The sequence below is a fragment of the Phlebotomus argentipes genome, unplaced genomic scaffold (assembly GCF_947086385.1).
Source record: "Phlebotomus argentipes unplaced genomic scaffold, Phlebotomus argentipes genome assembly contig_75, whole genome shotgun sequence".
In the NCBI taxonomy this organism is placed as follows: Eukaryota; Metazoa; Arthropoda; class Insecta; order Diptera; family Psychodidae; genus Phlebotomus; species Phlebotomus argentipes.
In genome coordinates, this window is record NW_026776170.1 from 1,117,501 (window position 1) to 1,136,853 (window position 19,353).

Genomic DNA, 19,353 nt, shown 5'->3' on the forward strand with positions numbered 1-19,353 from the left:
CAAATTACTTCTGGCGCTGTGAAAACAAAGGTAATATCGTCATAGAAAGATCTCCGGAACTAAATATACAGATACCGGGATGGAAGAGACGAAACTTCGGAGGAGTCTGCTTAACGTCCAGAAGCAGTAATGTACTAGTAGACCATAAAACTCTAGCCAAAAAAATCCCATTGCGGGTTTTCATATATAGCCCAAATGTATACGGATGATTTCTTAAGGGGACCACAATAGATCAAAAATATACATGATCGAACTGGCAAGGAAGGGGGCGATTAGCCGACACTCCTCTCAACCCACAAAACTAATTCTTCTTCTTCTTGCCAGACTAAGTCATGCTTTTAACCATAAATTCAAGTCAATTTAAGTTTATTAGTCTCAGGCTTATTACAGCCAATTTGTGTCCATCGTCGTTTTATCGTTGGTGACCAAGCTCGAGGACAAAATAATGAAAAAGTCCCTTTATTATATATATATATATATATATATATATATTGAGTGTCCCTTCATGGTAAGAATAACTATGCTGGCGTCTGTACTTCTACACTGAGATGGCACAGACCTATCATTAGCAACTATTCGGCTCTGGCTTTGACAAATGGTTCCATGGGCTGAAGCATCTATATCTGCTAACGTTTTAAAATCTTAGGAAATATAGCTTATGCAAACTAAAAATTGGCTTTTTCACCGTTTTGCTCAGGAAGTCAATCGTCAAAACTTAGACGTTCGGGAACGAAAACTACGTTCACAAAAGTCTGTACTTATGAGCGAAAAATACATTCATACAAACATATTTTGGTCCAAATACATTTATTTGCATAGTTTAATACACTCGAACCCTTTACACACATCAAAAACAAGGACACAAGTGGCGGCTGTCGCCGGCATTCAAGACAACCTCAGCGGGTGTTAGCCAATTTTTTCACTTGCCTTTATTTCCATTGCAGTGCAAGATGATTTCGACGTTTATTAATACGAATTGTGTGCAGTTTTCTTTTTTTAACACAATATTATGAAAATATTGCACTGACATGGATTAATTAGTCTTAAGACTATCGATTTTAATTATTTAAAAATGTGTCCACATTTGTATCTAAGTGTCGCCGATTGTAACGCGAAAAAAAAAGTTTTTTTTTTTGAGAAAATTAATAAAGTCCCAACAACTATATTTATTTTATGTGCGTTTCTTATTAATCAAAAATATGTCGACCTGGGCGCAGAGTAAAGAATTTAATTTCAGCTCAGAAAAGTATCGTCCCAACCTAAATATAACAAAATTCAGCGGTATCCGCGATTTTTTCGCATTAGAAAAAATTCTCATTTTGCCAGATAATTTTGCGACTGCCATAAATGACCGACTCCAAACCGACGCATGAATATTAATTGACAGTTATTAGACTGTCCCAAAGTGCGACATGTCCGTGGCGGTCTCGTGATTGTCGCATGCCATATTTTTACATAAACAATTCTACTCGCCACCGGGTATTTGACATTGTAAGTATGTTTGTTGTTTCTACCGGTATTTTGACAAACTTTATAATATTTAAGTAATATGTACACGAATGTAAATCGTCTAGCACATGCTCAATTTATAATAACAGTGTAACATTTTTACGCAACATTATCGAGCAAAAAGGATTTTGTGTTCCATTACCAATAATTTTTGGACTTTCAGGGTTTGCAAACAAGGGATTATTCATTGAGACACCCTTTTTAATGCCACTTGTTGCACAATAGACGGGTGGTTGTGCAAATTCATTACTCATGCAATCAACTATCGCGAAGGGTTGTATCACGTGAAAGCATCTGTTTTTAATTATTTTCAATTATCCACGCCGAGTAACTGAGGGGCGCGAAATGGGAATATCCAATTATATTTTTATGATACTTTTGCTACAAACAATGACTTGCGACTGTGTTAGGTTCTCAAGATTTTTTTGGTACAAATACCTACAATCAAAAACATGATGAGGGTGATGTTTTTGTATTGTAAGTTTGCTGAAATATCAAAACAAAAGAAATATTTATTTTGATTTAATTGGATTATGTAAAGATAGAAATCTTGAGTAAATACAACGCTATCGTAACAACCACTTAACTACTCTTCTATATCTTGCCCATGCACCCTCTCAAATACGTCGATTAAATATGTGCATAAACAGACATTCAAATATATGTACGTATGTGTCATAGGTCATTGTACATAGCGTTATGTTCACTTATGGCCTCTTTTTTAGCATTAGTCCTGTAATTATGACAGTAATTGCTGAGCATCCCATGTTGACAATGATAATGGATAATTTATAAATCAGGTATGCATAATGGGCTTCGTGAATTAATTGGGGGATGGATTAATGGTGAAGCGGGGGAGATCCGCTGACAAATAGGAATAATTAAGTGCGAATGTCTCTATCCTATCTTGTGTTTCGCACTTTTTCATCCACCCTCGAGTATTCCTCTCCCTCAACGCCATCACACTGCTCAATTATGCACAAAGAACGACTGCGTAAGGTTCAAAGGGCACACAACACTACTGCCATCAATGGCTAATCGCAACATTGTGCTGAGCGAATTAGGGTAACATTCGCGTTTCACGGGTTACTATAAATAATTATTACATTCTTTTCTATATTTTTATACAGCAATAGATAGAGAAAAAGATGTGAAGATATATCAAAATATTTTTCCTCCCTCGTCACTGATTTATTAATATTGTCCGGACATCTTTTTGGCTGTCGTGTCCTCTTGTTTCTGTTGATGTGATGCCTTTTATAAATAAACTGTGTCTATTTTTGACAAAAGACACACTCATATTGTGAGAAGAGTGGGAGGGAAGGGTAATCTCTACACAAACACTGTAAAAGGCAGTTTACCCAACTTACAGCAGCAGTGACAGAAGAAAATCTACATATGTAATATGCGCATGGTCAATTCAGCCAATGCACTGCTCACAATTGAATCATGCTCTTTGAACCATCTCGCTTTTCATGTCCTGTTTAATCAACGGTCCTTCCTTTCCTCTGTATCCTATTTTTTTCATTTGTAATTTTTTCAATATATTTCTATACTCCACATTATCTTTTTGTATTTTTCTTAAGACAGCTCGAAGTATATTTTTCCGATGTAAGTCGTGGCGTGGTAATTTCGAGAATTATGATTTTGATAGTTTGTTGACCGTAAAACGATTACCAGAGTTTTACCAAGAACAATATTTTGTCTAAATTATATTCTGGCTGATAAAGCCTATCCAATTACTTGCCTTAACTCTCAGCGTGTTTGCGTTAATGATCTAAAATTCTAGTCATTAGGCGTTTATCCAAACTATGATAAAATATCAGTAAGTTCATCTTACTTATTGTAATGACTTAAATACAATTTTCATGTCAATTCTAATTTTTAGTGAGAAATTTTTTTTTAAAAAGTGCGGGGATTAATTAGTCCATATTAGTCTTTATAGGTCCTATTTTTGTTCTTGAGAAAATACACTAAAATTTCAACGTAAGCAAATTAAAATTATTTAATGAATTACTACGCAGATTGTAGATCGTTGAATGTTGGTGTGTGTAAATTTTACGCCTTGCAAACACGTTTAAAAAAAGAAAAAAATCGTTTTAAAATCGACTGATTTTAAAAATTTTCGTGATTTTAATTGCTTTCACAACATTTGAAAGTCATTTCCGTAAAGCCCATTTTACTTTCCCCATAATTTCTTACATATATAGATTTCGGTTTTGTGAATGGTGGCACAGCCTCTTTCATCACGAATGGAGCGAAATAGGACAGTGCCTTTTGTAAGCACAAAATTGGACCTAATGCATTTTAGCGAGATCTCAAACGTTTCTAACGTTGGCGCCTGAAGTCAATTCATATATTTTGTTGCGTGAAGACATGAAAAGCAGATAAATTTTCGTTAAACTAAGGAAATAAACAATAATTATGTTTTCTAGATTGATGAACACAGGTAGGCTGGATTTATCTGGCTATTTGTGCACATCTTTATGCAACACATTCAGGATATCTGTTTTCGGACATCCTTCGAGCGCTTCTAAAGAAAGTGATAATAATTAATTTGCATTTGATTGCATTTGGGAAGCATTTAGAAGTACAATTTGATTCTACTCATCGTTCATGCGTACATGTCGTGACACACACGAAAATATTATTGTTGTTGTATTCTTGTTGTGCTGAAATCACACGTTTGATATATCAAATAAAGAAGCATAACAATGCACACAGTGGATCTGGGGACGCTATAAAAGCGCTGTCCACCTGTACAATAGTTCTTTAATTAACACGGTTGCAGTAAGTGTATCGTCGAGACTTCTTTATTTCGCCTGGATGTGATATTGATGCAGTGACCAGTAGTGACCACCGTGATCAATGGTGCGACTTTTGATCTAATATAAAGATAAATACGCCGAAGGTGATCACATTGATTTAAGAAAAAAATAGACCAGAACATGATGATAAGCAGCGAAATGGTAATGTTGAGCAATGGCAAGAACAAGCTTGAACTCGTGCGCCTCAATCTGTCGCTGGAATTGCTCACGCTGCAGCGTCTGGAGGTCTCGCCGTCCTCTTCAGCGGCGGCAGGCAATGGTGGGCTGTCGATGAAGTCCAAGGAGCGCATTATGCAGATCAAAAGGAAGAAGATCTCCTATTTCATGTGTCCAGAGCCGGCGAAGAACTGGGTGGACATTGTGTCGGTGCCGCTCATGATGGCTTATGTCACACGATACTTTTTCGGCACAGACAAATTACGCCCGAACGCCTTTGCAGTGAGAGGATTCAACGGTGTCACAACTGGCGTTATTCACTGCGACGATATGGCCATCCTCAGCCAGTGGCTAAAGTGCATCACAGACAACATTTTACGGCTGACGCAAATGCAGATCAAACTGTACAAGCGCATCTTTGCCCTAGGCGAGCAGATTGAATACATGGGATGGCTGAATAAGGGTCTCATCAGCAAATATTTCTGGAGCAAGGGTAGCAAACCTCGGTTCCTCATTATCAAAGGTACCGAAGTTATGCTGTTCGATTCACCACCGATGAATTCACCTGGATTGTCAAAGTTAAAGGTCGCCTATAAAGTGTACCACACGATATTCCGTGTGGTAAAAGAGTCAGATACCGTGGATTCACGCCAGCATTGCTTCCTGCTTCATAATTTAGGTCATAAACCGCAATATCTGAGCGTAGAGACGCCTCAGGAACTTTTGAGGATTGAAAATAGCTGGATTACGAGCATCATCAACTTGGCGAGAAAAACATTTGCCGTGAAGTACCACGAGAAGCGTGGCGTTTTTGTGGTGGACTGGCAGAATGGTTTCAGTCTGACCGAGGGCGCGGACGCCACAATTGTGTGGCAGTATAAATTCTCCCAATTACGCGGCTCTAGCGATGATGGCAAATCAAAATTGAAGCTCAATTTTCAGATTCATGGAAAGAAGGCCATTGAGACTAAGGAACTAGAATGCCAAGTGGTGCAGAGTTTGCTGTTTTGTACATATGCCTTTTATAGAGCTAAAATAGCTTGCATTTCTAGAGAACCACGAATAAACCAATAAAAAACTGAAACAAACTAGACGATCATAACCATACAGAAAAAGATTATGTACCTACACTACAATTAACTTAGAATTGGAATCGAATACTGTTCGAAATTAAGAATAAAAATTATGATGTTTCCTAAATTGTCGTCTTTTCTGTCACACGGGTCTGTTTGAAAATAGTCTAAAATTTCAAAAGGGGAAAGAATTGGTAGAAAATGAGTTAAATGAATTAATGATAAACCTATTTTGTGGAAAAACCTAGGTTTACCCAACTCCGGGATAAGTCGGCCTTGAATAGTTCATGGCCAGAGCACCTGAACACGCTTCACACACACACGGGTTTATCCACATTCTTCTCATTCATTTCAATGAAGAGTTCCATTTAAATCTTGTTTTTGTATATATGAGATTTTCACACAGTTATCAAATAATAGGAAACATTTACAAGGACATAACCTATAGGTTTCTTAAGTTCTGGAGATTAGAATATGCATATCGTGTAATAGAAATTTGTATTTTTTTATTATCTTTACAGCCACCTCCTGTGGTTCCACTTGAACTTCCGGAGGTCTCACCACATCCTGAGACAACACATGCCTTTGGAGCCACACCGTCTAAGAACCCGCTCCTACCTTTCCTCCCCTACCTGAGACCGCCATATAGCGCACCAGCACCCGTATGGGACTCAGCGACGCATCTCGCCCACATGACAGCCGCTGCGGCCGCAGCCGCATTGGCAGATGCTCCGCCTCAGTCCCCTTCGCCGGCTGCGACTCCGCCACCTGATGCTCCGCTTAATCTCACAAAGCCTAAAGGTGCCTTGTCAGCACCACCTCGATCTTTTTATGCACCGCCTGCCACCGAGCCGCCGGACTTCCTCAATGTGTGCCGCATGTGGGCCAGTGAACACATGGCCACGAAGCCCGTACCGCCCCACGAAGATGAGAAGGGTCGTCTAGCAAGACGACGTGACCCATCGCGTGAAGAACGCTCAGATCCCGCCAAACCACACATCAAACGTCCCATGAATGCCTTCATGGTCTGGGCTAAAGATGAACGACGCAAAATACTTAAGGTAAGCTGGAAAAATTCTTTTCTCAAAAACCAAATTTGAGTGAACAATGTTTTTTTTAAGACACAGCTAAATTCAAGGTCAAATCAATATAGAAAATTGTAAATTGACACAATAAGCGGAATTCTGACACCAAGATAAAGACGACATTTAAAATAACGACACTATTTGCTCATATGACGTCAAGATTCCAAAATAGAACCGTCACTTTCCCGAAACGTTCAAATCCGTGGAATATTTTCAACTTTTGCATTCTGTCGTCGATGTTTAAAGATTACTGTGACCTTTTCAACGATACCTATTTATGAGATGTTTTAAGAGCGGAGATTAAAGGGGTTAAGATTCGCATATTTACCAACCTATATATCTGCTGTTCACGAATCGATGTTGAGCGTTGGTTTTTGGCCCTATACAGTACGCAAAGACACTGTATGATGATTCGTGGGGCAGGCCAAATTATTACTGTACAAAGTAATTTTTAAGTTAATAGCATCTTGAGCGCTATGATGTATTTGCAGGCCTGTCCAGACATGCACAACAGTAACATCAGCAAGATTTTGGGGGCGCGTTGGAAGGCAATGTCAAACGCTGAAAAGCAGCCATACTACGAAGAACAATCGCGATTATCTAAACTGCATATGGAGCAGCATCCGGACTACCGCTATAGACCGCGACCGAAGCGCACATGTATTGTGGATGGAAAAAAAATGCGGATAAGTGAGTACAAGATGTTGATGCGGAATCGCAGAGCAGAAATGCGTCAGCTGTGGTGTCGGGATAGTGAGACGGCTGGGACATCGCCAAACGGTCCGCCTGCGGCCACCGCGACTTACTTTTACCCGCCAGAGTCACCCACCTTCACGGCTGAACGCGAGGATGACTGAGGCCGAAAACTGTGCCATCATGTAGACGAAGGAGATATATAACATTCTTTTTGGAAAGAAACAGAAAAGGAGCACAAAAGCATACACAATGAGTATAATTCTAGTTAGAGAACGAGGTTGGTTTACGGAATAAGATAAGATATATAAGGATATAGAGTAAAAATAGTTAGTATTTAAGATTAGAGCTTTTCAGAAGCCACATTACTTTACTTCTCTTCCTCTTGCCAATCAAACAAAGAGAAGATGCTGCATGAGCATATCAAACAATAAATATTTAAACTGTTATGTGAATAGCGTTTAACATAGCTTTTTTCGACTTTGAAAACAAAAAATCTTACTGACGATTTTCTTTCACTAAAATATTTTGAATTTTGTTAATCGTAATGTCTTTTTTCCGTGGAATTATTTTCTTTTTCCCACTCAAAAAGCGTTTTTGAATGATCAAAGATATACACGTGATCCGCTAGAGTGTAAGCGTGAGCGCGAATGTGTACGATTGACAGCTGATTGCGCACTAAAACGCAAATTATTGATATGTCGAAGAATCACCAGCATTTTCAAGGTCTCCAACGCGAACGTGCCATATTCGCGCCAATTTACTGAATCATTTGACAGTGTATAGTGTGGCAGACATGAAGCGATGTTTCGATCGGGAGGGAAATCCCTAAGTGTGTAAAGATGCGAATCAGTCAAAATTTATTGGTAATCCACATTTGCGTCCTTTACACACTTAGAGACTTACGTAGTTTAAAACCACAATCAGTTGTTTGGACACTGTCATTTCCCATTTTCACAGCAACCGGACTTTGTGCTAATTCACACGAATATTCTGAGACACTGACATCAAATTGGTGTTTCGTGAGTAAAACCTCTGAGAGATTGGTCGTAATTGCTATTTAAGAATTCTCCTAATATAAGATTATTTATATAATAAACTTGTACTAGAAAACCTAAGTACAAAAGGTCCAAAGAGTTTTTCTACACGGCCTATTTTATCCGGTGAAGTGTGTCAGAATATGAAGATTTAAAAACGGAACGGCATTTTCTTTGCTCTCACTCTTTTTTATTCTGCTCCAACGTTTCGGAGGTGTATTTCCTCCTTCTATGAGGGATGAAGAAAGTCAGAATATTGAAGTGGAAAGCTGCACATTCTTCGTGCACCGAGTGCTCGTATAGTTGTCTGACAAATCTTGAACGAAACGAGTGTTAAACCGGCAAGAATTGTTTTGTCAGAGATGCACCTCTAACGACATGTTTTTAATGAGAATTGAGGTCGCTGTTTACACATTTTTAATACAATGCATATAATTCAATTTATTCACAGTCTACCGTTACAAAACAATGTTAAGTTGAATTAGTGAATTAGTTGTGAATTAGAATCACGACTTTGCGTATTTATCACAATCCCTTTTGCGACCATCGCAGGTAATATGTTGGTGACCAATTGACTTTCCTATTTATTTAAGATGAATTTTTACCCATTTAGAGCCAAAAGTTGTCTCACAAGGACCGAACGCAAAAGACAATTGTACTGAAGCGTATGATTTCAGTTCAAACATTCAATGTAATCTAAATCTAATCTAAATCAAACATTCAACTACTTGGACTGCTATAATTTAGCATTCAAAGGCTTAAATTTATCGAATTCTCCTGCTTTCCAACTGGTTGATATAAGAAACTTTGTGATGGCAGAAAAAACAATTGACGATGCTAACTGCTGGTATATCGTACTAGCACACCTACTTCTCTATTACAAGTCTCATGATAAATATTGCATCGAGGCGTGCCAATTTGGCTCTTGAGCACAATTTTAAGGTTGAAATTAAAAGCTAATAGTTTTATCCTTCATAGAATTTCGTGGCTATTGTCATCTTTGCGTATGAGCCAAAGTCATTAACTTAAATATTCCTATTATTATAATTTTTTCCTATTTTTTTCTCCTGATAATTAGAATTTTTCAATACGGATTAAACATTTTTTGATATACAACGCAAGAGAACAAAAATCTGGACAAGCATACTTTTCACGCGTGCTTTACGTTTAGCTGTGATTTTCTGTGGTTTTTTTCTGTCACCGAAAAAAAATGCCACAATTTCGAATAGAAATACAACTAAAGTAGTGTCCAAATTTATATAGGAAAAATTAAAACTATCATAACTTGGATCCTATGACTTTGACTAAAAAATATAACCCTACATTAAAAGCAATCCAAACTAGACTATCGAAATACTAAAAAAAAACTAAATTATAAACACAAAAATACGGACTGACAGATCAAAGAATGACCCCCTTTTATTGTCACATTTGTCTCCCTGAGTTCAAAACAAATATTAGCGTGATATAAATTTCAGCTAAGTAACAGGCACACTTATGCGCTTAGGGTAAAAGGAAGAAAGTTAACTTGGAAATTCAACCTGAATGCAACTAAAAGAGTTGCATTGCAGTAGCAGTGACAGAAAAAATTAAAGTTACAGTTTTCAAAACATGAGCTATATGTAGGTCTATCTGTGTCTAGAATCTGACAGAATAGGTTTGAAGTAAAGCTAAATTGATGAGAAATGGATATGAGCATAAATTTCGGTATAGAATAGAATAGTGAAAAGCTTTAAAAAATAGTTTTATGGGCACAATATTAAAAAGCTAGGAATTGAGTTTTTGTGTGAATAGAAAATGTTCCAGCTTAATCTATAACAGAGTGAAATTTTGGTCAAAAAAGTCTGACAAATTACGTGAAGTAGTGGGATGGATATTGAAAATACCAGCATAAAAATATCAAGGAATTTATTTTGTTTGACAAAAATTGAATGTTGGAATGATGTATCCGAGACGGCAGGTAGAGCATTCATACGTATATATGTCAAAACTTTGCTTTCATTTAATGGGATAATTGATATTTCTTTTTTTTTTAAATATGTATTGCACATCTATGCTCAAAATAGTATGACAATATTATTCAATTTTCTGCGGAAACTTCAAATCTGCCCCTTAATAAATTTTGGGTCTATTGAATAATTCCCGCAAGAGTTAAAAAGAAAACCCGCTGGGAATAAGTGTCCAATATGTTTCGAATGATTTACGAGAATGGGTATTGGAATTAATTGGTTTCACGAGAGTATGTATAGATCAGACAACCAGTCAGACAATGCTTGAATTCAAAATTGAGTAAATTAATTTCATATTCAATAAGTAATTGGAATATTCTTATCGAGAAGAAATATTTAACCTGAGAATGCTCGATTTTATAAATCAACTTAGAACCGAAAAAATCCGCGAACTTAACGGTTTACAATAATATTTGGCGAATTTTTTTGTCATTTTAGTGTTGGGAATCGTCTAACAATGTTATGATTTCAAATCTTCCGCTGATTATCACATTGTCATTGAGTGATTTTATTTAACACTAAAGTGGAAAATATATGCCAATCATAGTGAATTTATTTCCTATCGCACAACAAATGAGGTGAATAATGTTTTCGAGTATCTTCGATTGAATTTTTTCTTTGACAAATACTATTGTCTGTTTCACAGAAACACCTTAAATCCGACTTGAACATGCGAAAGAACTGCTATATAACATGGACGAGAGAAAATCATTAAATTCAGCCACAGAACTTCGGTGTCTTTCTTTCAAGTAATGATCAAGCGCACTGTATCTGTGTTAATCCCTAGCAAGTTCCCATCTTTGAGAGCGTCTTCTGGGATGTGGAGTGCATTTTGAGGCACCTTCTGATCATCCAGACTCTGTAGTCTCCTTGCGGAATAAACAACAACGAAGTCAATACAACTTCGCATCACAGGCGGATAAGATGTTCGAGAATGTTATCTGAGCTAAAATAGGTGAAGTTATTCGTTCCAAGTCTTGCAAATAAGTCTCTGTCCATGCTTCTCTGAACACGGCAGAGAGAATACAAATATAGGGAGAATACAAATAGGACGTGTTTTGTATTGAACATGACAATAAATAAATTGGCTAAAAAAACATCGATTTTCAATGAGGAGTTGTTTGAGTAACATAATTGAATAAAAAACTAGAGTATTGTAAGTTACCTTGTCACATGCAGTTTTGCAAAAACTTCCGCGTTAAAGTATGGTAAGTTAAGACACCGAGTAAATTTATTTGGTTTATTCAAATTTTTCGAAAACGACTACAAAATGGCCATATTCCACATTTTCCAATTATGATTCAATTGTAGCTAATGTTTTATTCGGAGTTTTTCGGATTGAATGTCCTGCCACTATCTTATTTATTCAAATACAAAACGCTACGACTCTTTTTTGTGAGAGGGGGTTACTTAATCTCGACCAGAACAAGACCGTGTTGTGATGGCGTCCCTGCTGTGATCCCTAGACCCAGACTCGAATTACTAAAGAGGTTTTATTCCTATGTCGCCCCAATGCTGTACAATAGATTACCTATGGACTTGCGGGAGCCCGATATGAGCGAGCATAGTTTCTCGCGGAGACTTATAGATCATCTCTGGTCAGAGTATCTCTCTGCGCGAATCGATCATGGGGTATTTCCGGAGGATCGCGGATTTTTGATTGGCCGATGATGCCTGCTGCACCTCCCCCCTTCCTTTTTGTTGCTACTCTGAAAAAGCCATTTTGCACCTTGCATTGCTCTTTTCGTTGTGCTGCTGATGTCTTGTCTCTCTCTCCGCACTTTTCCAAATCCCTCTGAACCCGTGTGCAGCGCTTCAACTCTCCTAGAGTTTTGCTGTTTTACTACTCCATTCCTCTGTGTAACACACTGGCTTCAAAAGTAGAAAAGTTAGTTTTCAAGCAACTTAAATTGTAAGGCCACGAACCAAAACATGTAACTAGTTTTTTCCCCCCAAATGGCATTTTCAACCGAAGAACCGAGCTTTCTGCCGTTTGCTCGGGGAGATCGGCAATGAAGCCTGCGGCAGCCGCACACAGAAAAAGATGAATAAATTTATTATTATTATTATAGACTAATTCATTTCCCTAAAACAAAAGTGCAAAACTGCGTCACAATTTTAACTTCAACTGCTCTCCTGAGAGTTGCATTTCGGACTGAAAATACTTTTTTCTAAAAGCAACTATATTTGCATTCGTATCAATAAATCCTATTGAGATCTAATGTCTATTTATTTTCTGAAACTATAATTAAATTTCAATTAGCGCGTAGGCCTATATATTTTGTAAGATGTTCCGTGAGAGCAAATGTGTAAAGCATACTTTTGACACATTTTTTATATAGTTGTTGTTTATTGTATTCTGCTGGTGACCTTTACAATTTTAAAAAATAGCTATTTGTGACAAAAATTTATGTTGGTGTTATTTTATTGCGTGAATGCATTTTGAAATTATTTCGAATTCCGTTATCAAATATGCAGATATTTACGTTAAATTACAAAGTGATGGTTTTAAACTATGCCTATTCTTAATTTATGACATATTATGGTTAAAATTGTATTAGAATATTAAAAATAGTAACGAGACACATGATTAAGTTCTGTAAATTTTGAATCAATTGAAATACAGCGAAAACATTAGTCACGTAATTTAATTAGAAATATTTGGATAGGCATGCTAATTGGCAGTCACATTTTTCCAACTTTAGTTTAAAGTACTTACAATCGATAGTCTTCATTCTACTTGTATCATTTACTTGATCATTCAGCCTATTACATTTTATTTTCATGCTATTGAAAACGGTTTATCATGTTGTGTTACTTCATTTACGATAAGAACATTAAACATTTTGAGGGGCTTATATTTATTATGCGGTACGTTCATTTGTGTATTTTTTCTGTTTCGGTATTCATGTTGTAACTGTTTATCTTTTTGAAAATGAAAATTATATAAATGTGAGTAGTTCTTGAAATACTTACTACAATCATTCAAATCCTGTTTACAAACTTTTGTTTCAAATTAGCAATTAACACAAATTCTCACAACGGGCGAATCTGGTCCTGAGAGGAGAGCATATGTTAACGTTATTCGCATAACAATATTATTACCCAAATTCAAACTGTTCCAATAAGCTGTTCCCTGCTTCATTATATACATATGTACTTTATATTAAATATAGTATATATATACATATACATATATATTTGCACACACATACACGTATATATATATATGTATATGTGTGTGTGTGTACAAGACGGAAGCAAAACAATGTCTAGTTTGTAATGTGACAAAGTTGTAGTACGTAACTGAACATAGGGAGATAATAGAAGCGATTTGATATTAGCTAAAGATATGACAGCTAAAAACAAGATGCGGAAAACGCTAGTGCGATTATTTTAGTTGAAAAAAAAGGCTAAAGAGATGGAGATTGCGCAAATATCCAAGAGTGCGTGTTGAAGTTATTTACTGAGATGAGAAGGGTTCAAAATGTAAAGAATTAACGTAGAATCGTTCCCATAAACATTTCAAACCTTCGTATTTATTAATTCCTGATCCCACCTCTTCGTTCATTCCGTCTTCCCGCCAACTTCACACCAATCGATGTGCAATTGTATATATATATATGTATGTACATATATATAAATAGTTCTTTTACATTTGTCTCGCATAGTTCTAGTTATAAAATTTTTGTTTGTTTATTTTATTATTTCATTTTGTTTTGGTAAGAAAACTGCATAGAAAAAATATACATTATATTTTTTATATACAACATATAATACGTTATTAAACATTTTTTTTTCACTCAGCTTCCATCAGAGGCTTTTTTAATTTTTTTTTTTGGCAAAGCTAGCAAAATTCAAATTTATAAAAAATCCTAGATTTGCGCGTAAAACGTTGAGGAGCAATTAAAATGAAATTCATGTCATGTCTCTATTTTTCATTACAAATAACGTGAGAGCCACGAGGTGGCGGCTAGATTAAAACCATAGACTGAAATATAGTCTTCTGAGCGACGGATTTAGAATAAAAACTCTTTGTTTCTGTGCCAAATTGTAGATGAATGTGAAGGAAAAATTATTATAAAAGGAAATTTAATTTAATATGAGTTAGGTGACAAAAATGAAAGTAAACAACATTTTAAAAGTAAACCTAGTGAAACTGACAACTTCTTTCAATCACGCCCCTTCAGGCGTCTTCTTCGCGCTCGTAGCATATTGGTCATGAGGTAGGACACTCCAGGTAAGATGGCTACAAGCACGTATACCCGAATTGCTAATGGCGGATCGAAAGTAACGTTGGCAGCATTGGGTAAACGGATGGCAAAGTGCTGAGAGTCCTCCATAAATTCAGCGGCCCGCAGTAAAATAAGGGCTTCATAGAGGGTGCCGAGCGGATAAAGTGGTATCCAGAGTGTGTACCGAAGCCACTCTAATAAAGCCACTTTCACCTGTAAGAGGTTTAACAGGTAGTTTGGGTATCGCACCAACTCAATGGATGCCCAAACGAAAAACAGGTAGGTCACAATGGTAAGGCGTTGGATTCGCTCGTCTGTATCAATGGCGAAAAAAAGAACTATGGCCCGTCCTACAGTTTGCATCAGTGGTGCTATTACACTACCATTTGTGTATCCAAAGAGAGGGTGCAGAACCTATAAAGAAAAACATATATATTACTTGTTTTATTTATAAATTAAATAGCTAGGATTACTGAAAATTGCGTCATATAACAGCAAACTACAACCAAAGAATTTGAAAAAGGGTTTGTTTATTTATATTGTTTTGTAAAAATATTTCCAAATTAAAACGACCACCCATCCCTAGTTTAAATTCATACAAGAAATACATTGAGAGGCTGCGGAACACGGCGCTGCCGTTGATTAATAGTGACAGAAATGTGAATCGTATTAACTGCAGTTATCGTGCACGAAAATTATAGATTCACATCCCGAAAACAAATCCCAATTTCACAATGAAAAACGAATGAAAAGACGTCACGCTTAAATTATACGATTTGAGACTAAAAGCGATTACAGACTTGCTGATGATCCACGGGAGCATAAGCGAGAGCGCGAGTGTGTACGACTGACAGTTCGCTTAGCCAGAAAACGCGAATAATCCCTCGATGTATCAAAGGTTCAGCCGATTTTTCAGGGGTTCCCGACGACAGCGCGCTCGTGCGAAAATGCGCCGAAACATTACAGGACTCAGGAAAGACAAAATGGCGGATCTCTTACAAATGATTTCCTGGATTATTAAAATCATTAAATTCTTCTGCGAGTCAATAATTTACGTAATTTTAACGTAAAATTTCACTCTTTTGAAGTATGCAAATTGTCTGACAGCTGAACACACCAAACACAGTGTCGCTAGTGTCGACAAAGAAGTATAATCCCTGAGTGTGTACGGTAACAGTTCAGCGACTAATATCACTAATCCATATTTTGAGTGTGTAAAGGCGCAGATCAACCACGAATTATCGCTGATCTGACCTTTAGACACTACAGGCTTATTCACGGAGGATTTATCCGAGTTCGCGCCGATTCGTGGATCATCAGCAAGTCTGTAATCGCTTTAATGATGAAGTATCTCGAGAGCATTTTGATCCCACATCGAAAAACTTTGTTCAAAAGCTAATATATTTTTTAGAATTGTGTGTAAAATAGTCAATAAATTATCTCTGCGCATAATCAAAACTTCAATGCAATTTCAAACACAATTTCGATGGTTTTTCCTGTTCAGTAGCGCCTTTCTGGAGACAGTCGCAATGTTTGTGCTACAAAATTGGTCTGAAACACCGGGGGGGGGGGGGGGGATCGGCTAATCCTATTACAAATTATTTTTTTATGTAGAATAATTCATAAGTCATATTTCCCTAAAACAAGCCATAAAATATAAATTTTTCCTTGTTTTCAATCATTCATATTATATAATAAATTTTTCATTCTAAATCTCTATGAGACTCACCTCGAGAAACTGCATAAGTTGACAGAATTTGAAAACGCTGCCCACGGCAAGAAATGAATCGTGAGTTGCAATATAGCCATGACGTATGATTCGGATACTAAGCACGATAACAATGTAAAGAAAGCCGCAAAACTGCAGCAAATTATACAGCGCTAGATAAACCTTTTTGCTCTGTTCCCTACTGTAGCCCAATTCTTGCCGCTGCAGGCTTTGCAATACGTCAGGATAATCATTGACTACATTACGTTGTCCCTCTTCCTCGTTATCGCTCCACCTGCAAGAATCATTGCGAAATCATCACTAGAAAAAGTATAAACTTTCACCTTTGCGATATATTACATAAACTTTTATTGTGTAATAAAACTCCGCGAAAAATGACACAATTTTGCAAAAAAAAGTGCTGAGTCAAAAGAAACACGATTATTTGGAATATGCAGAAATTGAGTAAAATGGTACTCGCCACTGCGCTTTGCGTACATTGCAGTTTTTTACCTTATATTGTGCCGTTTATTGCTGATCAAAAAATGCGCACTATGCATTGAGAGCACATTTTATTCCCCTGTTAATAAATGACTTGAAATAATTATGCCACAACACGCTCGCTCACGAAATCCACAGAATTCTCTACAGTCAATTCGTTCAAATTTTTTACTCTGCATTAACTTGGCCGTCCTGCAATATCTTGACTCTCTTCCTGCTTTGCCTTGCCGGAAATTCAAAATATATGGCAAGTTCGAACGCGTTTCAGCACCATTTCTCAGAGAATCTTGTCGTAAAAATATCACTTGATACTAATTTGCACCATCAGGGTCTTTGATATTAGATCATGAGGATTTGAGGCAGTAAATCCCAATCTCACTCACACGGAGGAATGTTTCTGATATTTATCTGATATCTATAAGGGTTTAATATAGATATAATATAATATTCCAAATCCTCAAACCACATCAAACATATTCATGTTTCATGTTCGTATATTCTCTTTGCTCTGATAAAACGATGTTTCGAAACATGCATTCAGAAACAACTATCAAATTTAATGTTTTTCAGGTACTGTCAATAAAACTCGTTTTAACTTTTATATTGGTCTGTAAAAGAATATGTTCCTTCATCCGTAGCTTTCGTACAAACATATATCCTCACCTATCGAAATCGAAGCGAACAAAGTGAAGGCGTTCTGCTACAAGGTGAGACCACCGAGACAGAACAACTTTTGGCAGTGTCACATACACGTTGGTTTCTGACACTGCAACCGAGGGTGGGCCAACATCAGCTATCAACTCAAGCGAAAATGTGTAAGTCCGTCTACCCGAAGCACCCTGACCGGTGCCGCGGAACATCAATCTGCGTCCGGTCAAAGTACACTCATCCACTTGGCATGCTTCCAGTTCCACACGGAGTATAACACGAGAAATTGTTTGCGACCACAGGACTAAAGGATTCAACACATCCATAGCAATACCTTATAAACACACTCTCTTCAGTGCATTGCCCCGATTACATATAATGCCTGTCAACCGACAAATACATTATTCAGAAGACATGTCTATAATAAGCTGGACATAACTCTTGAACTCATATTGCCGCGAAATCTTTGAAAATTTTCCCCTTCTACGGTATGTATCTTTTACATTAGGTAAATTTTCAACAATTTTAATATTTAACTCAGATTCTTGTTAAAAGAAAAATTAAATTAGTTTTAACCAAATTCATATAATTGAACCTTGAGCAGTTAAAAAAAGTGCCTTCCATAAGTTATATGTAGCGAATTCCGGAATAATTAAGGAGATTTGATATTGCTATTATATTTTTTATTTCTATTAAAACCTGATGCTGATGTCTCTTATCAGCTCACTAGTCAAATTCGCGCCATATAATGTCTTGGGCTACGTCAGTATTTCTTATGCAATGATTTTCCAAAAAATAATTAATCATATGCAATGTTTTGCCACAATATCATAAAAAGCTACCAAATTTATCGATTTGTGAAGAAAATTCTGCATTTTTCACCTGCAATGTGTGTAAAATGTAGCAAAAACATGTAAACAGGGATTCGTTCTGTGATACTAATTGAACAGCTGTGCTTAGAGTTATGACCAAAACAAAAAATTGTGGAGGATTTAATCCGCGTGCTAGAACCTAAGCCACAAAATCATAATCCTGCTGAAAATATGCAAACAGGGTGCCAGATTCTAGTTGTTGAAAGTTCTGACAACTGTTTTTTCCTTCTTCATCAGGCCCGTATAGTGTTTGTAAGTCTGGTTGTTTTCACAATGGATTTAAAAAATAACAGATAGGAATGCAATGGAGTTTAAGAGAAAAATTCAGTGGCATTTTTGTCAAAACAGCTGCTGGAATTATGCAAGATTAGAGACACACGATGGGATTTCGATTGTACAGATTGGACAAATTACAACAATTTTAAACGAAAATTCTCAACTTAGCGTCTCTATATAGACAATCACGCAAATATATTGGGCCATGTTATCGCGCGCAAGCCGACAACATAATGCGCCTATGTTCACTCTCTTCCGATTTGGACGCTCAAGAATTCACACGCCACGCCGAAGACGCTCCACATTTTTTTATAATTTCTAGTATTTACAACTACTTGAAGTTTTTTTTAAATAATTTTTTATTAGTTAAATAAATAACGTGAAATATCAATCAAGTGAATTTATTCCTCAAATCATCCACACAACAGAGAGGAGGAATTTGGTCATTCAAGCCAGACCTAACCTCACCCTCTTTCCAGGTAATACAGGAATAATACAGAGTATCAGTCATTCAGGACAGATTCATTCAACATTCATTCTATTTGCTTTAGGTAAAGACACAGTCAACCATTCACGCTATCACGCACGCAACAATCTCTAACATCTTCGTTTACACCCTTCAGGTAACACACTATACCAGGCCAAATTGTGTTTTTTAGCACTGATATGTATATCCATTATATTTAAACCTTTTTTTTAAGTTGAAAATTGTACTTGAAGGAT

General features: G+C 36.7%; 3 protein-coding genes across 4 annotated transcripts in view; 2 read left to right on the plus strand and 1 right to left on the minus strand.

The window, feature by feature from the left end:
- The window catches only part of LOC132257077 (transcription factor SOX-13), a 37,826-nt gene extending 29,107 nt beyond the window's left edge, over positions 1–8,719 (plus strand). For both annotated transcript variants that reach the window (XM_059753801.1, XM_059753802.1), the window contains exons 5-6: positions 6,088–6,627; positions 7,143–8,719. In XM_059753801.1, coding sequence (XP_059609784.1) covers positions 6,088–6,627; positions 7,143–7,508 — 906 coding nt within the window. In that variant the 3' untranslated portion in view covers positions 7,509–8,719. The remainder of the gene's footprint in view (positions 1–6,087; positions 6,628–7,142) is intronic.
- LOC132257010 (gamma-1-syntrophin-like) lies at positions 4,476–5,826 on the plus strand. The gene has a single exon (XM_059753675.1). The coding sequence runs from the start codon at positions 4,476–4,478 to the stop codon at positions 5,565–5,567; it is 1,092 nt and encodes a 363-aa protein (XP_059609658.1). The 3' UTR covers positions 5,568–5,826.
- Positions 8,720–14,067: 5,348 nt separating the features above from the next.
- Positions 14,068–17,965, minus strand: LOC132257079 (very-long-chain (3R)-3-hydroxyacyl-CoA dehydratase). Its single transcript, XM_059753806.1, has 3 exons — positions 17,498–17,965; positions 16,355–16,628; positions 14,068–15,039 (listed from the first exon to the last, which is right to left on the minus strand). Exons 1-3 carry the CDS (start codon positions 17,806–17,808, stop codon positions 14,563–14,565), a joined length of 1,062 nt encoding a protein of 353 aa, XP_059609789.1. The 5' UTR covers positions 17,809–17,965; the 3' UTR covers positions 14,068–14,562.
- Between the last annotated feature and the right edge of the window lie 1,388 nt (positions 17,966–19,353).

Coding starts and splice junctions, on each gene's coding strand:
- LOC132257010 (XM_059753675.1), top strand. CDS start 4,476: ATGGTAATGTTGAGCAATGGCAAGAACAAGCTTGAACTCGTGCGCCTC.
- LOC132257079 (XM_059753806.1), bottom strand. CDS start 17,808: ATGGATGTGTTGAATCCTTTAGTCCTGTGGTCGCAAACAATTTCTCGT. Junction 16,629..17,497: donor GTTCGCTTCGATTTCGATAG/GTGAGGATATAT, acceptor TGATTCTTGCAG/GTGGAGCGATAACGAGGAAG. Junction 15,040..16,354: donor AACTTATGCAGTTTCTCGAG/GTGAGTCTCATA, acceptor TTTTCTTTATAG/GTTCTGCACCCTCTCTTTGG.